At 41.4% G+C, this 7,909-nt stretch overlaps 1 protein-coding gene across 2 annotated transcripts in view; it reads right to left on the reverse strand.

Moving 5' to 3' along the window:
• LOC107212440 (protoheme IX farnesyltransferase, mitochondrial) overlaps window positions 1-5,009 on the reverse strand; it is a 107,168-nt gene extending 102,159 nt beyond the window's left edge. For both annotated transcript variants that reach the window (XM_015645685.3, XM_015645686.2), the window contains exons 1-3: window positions 4,895-5,009; window positions 3,633-3,757; window positions 1,848-2,172 (exon numbers count right to left, since the gene is read on the reverse strand). In XM_015645685.3, the coding sequence (XP_015501171.1) occupies window positions 1,848-2,172; window positions 3,633-3,757; window positions 4,895-4,937 (493 nt within the window). In that variant the 5' untranslated portion in view covers window positions 4,938-5,009. The remainder of the gene's footprint in view (window positions 1-1,847; window positions 2,173-3,632; window positions 3,758-4,894) is intronic.
• Window positions 5,010-7,909: the final 2,900 nt, after the last annotated feature.

A 7,909-nucleotide genomic window follows, 5' to 3' on the forward strand; every position in this document is an offset into this window, starting at 1 on the left:
AAACAACAGTCCTGAAGGGAATGAAAGTCCTTAATGTTTGCCTTCTATACATTATTTTAAATCCAGAGTGGTGCTTGACTAGTTAAAAGAGGTTTCCAGGAACTGTTGAAGAGTTTTGCAGCAACTCTGAGGCCACATAAAAAAGTACCACATGAAACAGTTCATCTTGCAAATGACAGTCTCACATCTTGCTGAGGTTGTTGAAACGCCCATTTTGAGGAGCACCAGTAGCACTGAGATATGATACGAGCACTGAGCTTACCCATCAGCATACATAAAAAAGATATTTCAAGTGTTTTCAACAATAGCCAATTTTCTCTCTCTCTGATCCCTTAATCATAGCATTGTAAGTTTTCATTTCTGGATCTAGTGAATTTTTTAAATTTAGTTCTACTTCAACAGCTAGCACAGCATTCAATTTCACGTAACAGACACTTCAATAAAATCACCTCTATGAAAATATGCCAAAAGAGCTAATTGTTAACACAGCACTTTCAAGTCACCCATGGTGAGCCCAACAGAAGCAAAGCATTACTAAAACTGAACAGCATGGGGGAGAAAAAGGCAAAACCTGTATAATGCAGAAAGAAAGATGAGGTAATAATTGAGGCTGTATGTACCACAAAGTTGCTGCAAATAATCGTGATAATTGCTGAATGTGGTATGAGAGCCTTATATAACCTGAGTTGGAAATTTCCAAGTCTAATATATTAGTGACATAGTATAATATCAAAACACATATTTCCATCTCATCAAACTCTTTACCGGAACAAAGTAAATGCCCTCAGGCTTTCTAAAAATAATGAGGAAGAATATTTGGATGTGCAAACAATATCAATTGTGCCAAATCCGAAACACAAAGATGTATCATCAACACTGAGATGAAAATGTAAATTACCATTATACACTCTACACATAAAGCAAGATTTTTCCACAGAAACACAAATTATGAAAACTTATATACTGCAAGACAAAAAAAGTTTTTAAAAGTAAACTGCTTTCAGGAAATTCATTGTAACAAATTTTTATGGCAAAGAACAGTCTTGTTATCAGGAGTCAACTTGACCCACTGGAGAGCACCCAGGCAAGGACTTAGGAAATTATATTTCTGTTCTTGGACTTAGTATCATAGGCAAGATGTAAGGCTTTGGCCAAATCATTAGAGCTTCCTCAGAAATAAAAGTATACATAGCACTACCTATTGGCAAAGGGGTAATTAATAGCTGTTCCTATAGGCGAAGGAGTAATTTATAGTTGTTAAGTATTACTAATGGAACAAGACAAAATATAGTTAAGGCTGCAAGGCAGTTGCTTAACAAATTGCTGGGCTGAAGAGACACTATCATTGACTGAAAAGAAAATCAGATCTTCTTTTGTAAAATTTAATTGGTCAGACTCAAACATTTTCTTTTCTAATACAGGAAATAATTTGGATTATCTTATGTTGGGACTTGTTGCTAAATTCACAACCAGCAGTACTACATTGAAAGGCATTTAAGACAGAACACTGGTAAACTTAAGCAAGACAACTTCAAATATTGAACATATTATTCGTAAATTCACTTCCTTGCCCAGTTTCACTGTAGTCTGTCTACTAACATTTATTTCCCAGAAACTAGCTGACAGCAGGATACAAGCTCCTCTCATTGTTTTTGAAAAATTTAATGGGAAAACTATTAAAAAGTGCTATAAACAATTTTCCTAGCACATACTTGATGAAATTTATCCAATTTAGCATCAGTAAAGTAGGAATCATCACATGCAAACCTAAACCATACCAGTAAGATCCCAAAGAATTCTGCTATCAAGCAGAATGCAGAGAAATGAGAAAAAATTACCAGTAATACCTGTAAGCTTGATTTTGGACAAGCGTGCCAAAATTCCTGGCAAATCATCCAACCGTAGCTTCATTTCTTTCCATCGTCTGTCTTCTTTGGATTCACCTCCCACTGGTATGACTGAGTCTTCAGTTTCTGCAGCTGATTTCACTTCTCTCAACTCATTTCTGCTTGATGTCTCAGACCATGACTGATGAACAGGTGAAACTGGGCTTATTTTGTGCACAACCTTTTTTTCCTGATCCAGTTGCTGAAGCTCATGAAAAGGCGACACAATTGAATCGGACTTGGGTTTGGCTCGCTGGCTGAGGTCTTTGTTGCACTGTGTTACATACTAAATATAATGAGAAATGTTAAAACCAATAGATAAATATATTTCTGTCCATTTCACTTCATTAACACCAACAATATTATTGCTATTTTATTCTTGTTAGGAGAATTACTTCCATGACACACCTGAGTTTAAATTTCAGACACTTATTTCACACACAGAAAGGTTTCTGAAGTTGGCTTAGATATGACAAAATCAGCTTTACAATTCACAGCTGAATCAACAATGTTTACATAAGCTTGGAGAATTGCATTTGAATAAGTTTACTTCCTCCCCCATAGCTACAACAACAAACTCTGGTCATATTCAAAACCACCAGGTAATACAACTTGACTTACAACTAATCAATTACACAGAATAATAAAGGTTGGAACGGCCTCCAAGATCATGGAGTCCTACCTTTGATCAAATAAAAATCACCTTTAAACAGAGGAATATACAAATGCCCATACAACTTCAGTTTCCAAATATAAGTACTAAACTTATGCGTATTTAAGAAACAAAAAAATTAAAAATTTGCCAAAAAATACAATCTATCACCTATGATATAAAATCATCTCCCACATTAGTCTATTATTTTTTATGCCAAACTTTTTTTTTCAAATTAGACAAAAAATTTGAAAGGAACATATATTGAACAACAAATTAGGAGAGTTGTTTGCTCTCTTCTAGATCTCACATAATAAACACAGAATAAGAAAAAGAGTATTTAGAGTCTTCCTCATATATCCTTCCCTGAAATATTCTATATATTTCAAGCACCAGAAGCACAGAAAGACATAACTTTCAACCAATCCTGATTTCAAGTACACAGTAATAATTACAATGAGGAAAGGTGGTCTGCAATTCTGAAAAAGCAATGTGAATACATTTCAAATCAGCAGAACAATTAAAAAAAATACTACTATCCATTTACATATGATATAACTGGTCAAAGAAGAAGATGCAATTTCAAGGGTTTGAATGATAATAACAGTTCTTTTAATACCTAAAACTAACAGCACACTGTAAATGTAACCCATTAACTTAATGAGCTGAGGAATTCTGACTCAAACTGATTAACTCAGAATACGCCACCTTCACAAGTGAGTTCCATCTACCACTTGTACAACTGCTAGCCAAGTTGTGACTTTATTAGCATTTTTATAAATAATGACTTAAAAATAATTTTATGTCATGTCTCTCAACAAGAGATGAGTGGCCTATTTCAAGGGCACAGAAGCCTCCTGTCAAGCAAAGGAGACTTTGCAGCACAAGGCACTGGAGAAAGCTTCCTCCAGCCTCAGACATTTTATGATACCAAGTGCTTTAACTCTAATTTAGTAAGAAAAGGAGATGCTTAGATTTACCTGAGATTCGCTGATAAGAAAAGCATTACTTTTATCAACTCCTTTATAACCTCCATTTTGACTCATCATATGGGATGAACAAGAAACATGGGATAAATTCACTCCTTGACTTACCATTCGTTTCAGAAAGTTAAAGTACTGAAAGGTAATCAACCTGTCATTGGCCACATGGTGAAGGTGCACAAACCGGCACGGTATCTGCGGTATGCCAGTGTTCCTCAGACGCCAAACAAAGAATCCTGTTTATAAAGGAAAACAAGAAAAAAATATAGCAATAGATTCCAGTTTCTTCTCTGCCACCGAGTTCACTCCTACTTAAGACTACAGTGCCTGTTGTCAGCTGTGACACAGCTCCCAACAACAGATCCCAACAAATGGGAATCAGGGTCAGGTGAGGGAAAATGTCTGCTGCGCCAGGTGAGAGACCTGACAGTGTAGAATCATGAAATCATTAAAGATGGAAAATACCTTTAAGATCAATTCTGAATATTAACCAAGCACTGCTAGCTCTACCACTGAACCATGTCCCTAAGTACTATATCCAACTGTTTTTTAAACCCTTACATGGATGGTGACTCTATCACTGCCCTGGGCAGCTTGTGACAGCGCCTGACCACCTCTTCAGTGAAGAAATTTTGCCTTACATCCAATATAAACCTCCCGTGGCACATCTTGTGGCCACTTCCTCTTATCCTGAACCTTGGTCCCTGGGAGCAGAGCCTGACCCCCACCTGGCTGCACCCTCCTGTAAGGGAATTGTGGAGAATGGGAAGTTCCTCTGAGCCTCCTTTTCTTCAGGGTGAGGCCCTCCAGCTCCCTCAGCTGCTTCTGGTGCTCCAGACTCTTCCCCAGCTCCGTTCCTTTCCCTGTACACATTCCAACCCCTCCTTTTCTTTCTTATCCCGAGGGGCCCAAAACTGTCTCAATAATTTTGGGTGTTTCTTCCAAATTCCTGAGCTCTAGAAAGACGCGTTTTCACAGAATATCTTGAGCTGGAGAAGACCCGCAGAGATCATCCAATTAAATTCCTGGCCCTTCACAGGACATCCCAACAATACCACCCTAACCTTGAAAGCGTTGTCCAAACGCTGCTTGAGCTCAGGCAGCCTTGGTGATGGAGTATGGCAGAATGTAGTATTATCTCACTACTATATATACTATCGACAAGATTATCTTGCCAAAGCAGCACTGAGAGGAAGCAGCTGCCATAGGACAACAGCAAAGTCAAACACGTGTGGAGGACACACCTCGCAGTGTGGCACAGGGGGACGCCCCGCACACGCACGGCCGTGCAGGTTCCGGGGACAGCTCCACAGAGCCGGGCCGCCCCGGCTCTGCCAGCACACCGGCCCTCTCTCCCTACGGCTCCGCCGTACCTGCAAGCGCCCGCGACGGGCAGCAGCGGCGGGCAGCGCTCATGGCCGCGGCTGCTGCGCCGCTCTCCTCTCATCGCCAGGGCGCCGCCATCTTCCCGGCGCGACCTCCAAACGCTTTCCGGGTCGGCGCTACCGCGGAGGCGGAGCGGCCGGCACGGGGTTGTCCCGACGGGAGGGGCGCTCGTGTTGACTCCAGCCTGGAGCTCTGCCAGGGCTGCTGGCTTGTCCGCGGTGGCCGTGTTCTGAGCCAGTGAAAGTTTTTTATATCGAAGTTTGAAATTCCCCAGGCTAATATATAAAAACAGCGTGGAAAGAAAAGGTTCGCCTCTCTACCAGTACAAAATAAACGACCTAAAATAACAGAATCACAGAATCGTTTGTGTTGGAAGAGATCTCTGGAGATCACCAGATCCAAGCCCCGCTGCCAAGGCAGTGATCACCCAGAGCAGGTGAAGCAGGAACACATCCAGGTGGGATTGGATTGTCTCCAGAGAGGGAGACTCCACGCCCTCCCTGGGCAGCTGCTCCAGTGCTCTGGCCACCCTCCATGGGAAGTTCTTACTCATGTTGAGGTGGAATTTCATGTGTTTTGGTTCATGCCTATTACTCCTTGTCCTGTCACTAGGCACCACTGAGAGGAGTCTAGCACCATCCTCTTGGCATCCTTGGAGATATTTATATGCATCAATGAGATTCCCCCCTCAGTCTTTCACAAACTAAAGAGGCTCAGCTCTGACATTCTTTCCTCATACGCAGATGCTCTAGATCATCTTTGTGGCCTCCTCAGTAGTTTGTTTTCTGTTGAGGAGCCCAGGACTGGGCACAGCACTCCACATAATGAGGCAGAACATTTGGATGTAAAAACAAAATCAGTTGTGTAAGACCAAAACATGAGATGTATCATCAACACTAAGACGTAAATGTAAATTACCTTTATGCACTCTATGTGGTCATCACACCTTTTCCATGGAGAAACAATGAAACAAAAAGTTAAAAATACTAAACTTAGGACTAAAGGACTTCTATTATAAAAAGTTGTTATGGCAAAGAACAACAGTTCTTGGGTGGAGATGCAGGTAAGATTGTTCCTACAGAATAAGTGCCAGAGCAGTTTCGCACTCAGCAAACCGATCAGTGATCCTGAGAGAAGAACCAAAGTGTCATTTTGGGGTACAGGAACAGGGGACAGTGATCTATTTCTAAAAACTTCCCTCATGCCTCAAGGAGCAGTCACTCATCCAATTGCCCTTGCCATCTTCTTGAAAACCTCCCCTCCTTGGCAAGACACATGCTTGCTTCAGCATCCATTCCTTCTCCTTGCCAAAAAATTGTGCTGTATCCAACTTCCCCACCATCTCTTTTTTTTTTTTTTGTTGCTCCTCAGCTATTGTATTTTCCTATTTCCACATAAAAATTTCCCTAAGGATGGGAATGGAATGACTACTGCAAGAGTAGCCCCTTCCCCCTGCAAAGATTTGGACTAGCAAGACTTTGCATCTTTGCATGGACTAAACAAGCTCTGCATCTGTCCTACTTTCTTCTGGACCATGACTCAGCTTTGTTTTGAAAAGTTTATCCTTCCCAGCACACAGTGTTCACCAGAATCCCCAAACCACCTGTCTAAAATTTAATTCTCCTATGCTTCTACCACAGAACTGTAACCATTGCAGTCATTTAGTATTAATTAGCCACCCTGTAATTTAGTTCAGTCCTTACAGACCTCATGGTGGCCCAGATCTGATGTGCATGGATCAGACACAGTAGCAGACAAAGTCTCCCTGTCCCAAAGTATTTACAGCTACAAATGAGCCAGAAGATAAATACCTTTTTCCCAATATACCAAGGTAAAGCAAGAAGAAGTTTGTAGGGGAGTTCAAAATAATCACTGAAGACTGACCTCCCACGCAGAGCGGAGTTCATGGCATTGCTTTTGTTAATCCTCCTTAGGTGAGTTGGCCCAGGTCGCAGAGGGGCTTGCAGAGCCCTTCATCTCATGTGCAGGTACCGCAGGTCACAAGCTGCCTCTGCTCCCCCTCTGCCAGCCCTGGTGGCAGATCCAGCCTTTTGTTTCTGCTTTGTGAATTTCTGAAATACCAGGAAGGTCTCAGCTTGCCAAAGTTTTGGATTCCTCTTCTGGATCCAGTTCTCATCCTGTTGAATTTTTTGTCCCTTCCTAATCAAGTGGTCTTTCAGCATGATGACCTTCTATTAGGCCAAGGTGTCCTGTGACTGCTCAGAAATCCCAGTAGAAGATTGATAGTTGCTGAATTTCTCTTTACTGTGCAAAGATAAGTTGCAATCTAAAGCCAGAGAGTATCAGTACCTTCTGCAGAAGAAATAGGATGTTGTTTCTTAGCTGAGTTAAAATGGGTTTAAGCATGTGAGTGTGTGACCAGATGGGCTGGGTGTGTTAGAAGCACACACTTGCTATAGAAAATTAAATATTCTCTTTGAGGAGCAGCAACTACTCATTTAACAAAATAATGCTATGAGGTTTTTTAATATGAACAGGAACAAAGAATGATAAATAACAGTTCAGTACCTCCCAGCAACAGGTAAGTGCCTCTGCAGTGCTCACAGTCTCACACACCACATCCCCACATGAAGGCCCATGGCCAGGAGCACAGGGAGACAGTAACTGTGTATGACATTTGATTTCTTCCATGCCTCTGTGAGTGAGAATTTTTTATGGTGGTGCTTCTATGGGAGAAAGATAAAGAGTCCTGCCTCCTGGCTGGAAAACTCTTGTGCTGTGTGGCAGACAGGGACCACTCCCTGTTTCCCCACTGTAGAGTGGGCTGGGATGAAGATGGCTCCTACTTCCATACTGTCCTGGTTTAGGGCAAATTTGGGAGAGAACCTCTAAATGGGGTTCCCGCAGGAAAGCAAAATACAAACAATCCCTCCCCGCAACTGGTTCAGGAAAAAAAGATTTCTTTGGAGAGAAGTGGAAAAAACTGTTTATTTAACAGAAATTGAATAATATTAAACAATAAAACTGTGACAGCAGCCTCA

Source organism: Parus major, chromosome 18 (assembly GCF_001522545.3).
Source record: "Parus major isolate Abel chromosome 18, Parus_major1.1, whole genome shotgun sequence".
Classification (NCBI taxonomy): Eukaryota; Metazoa; Chordata; class Aves; order Passeriformes; family Paridae; genus Parus; species Parus major.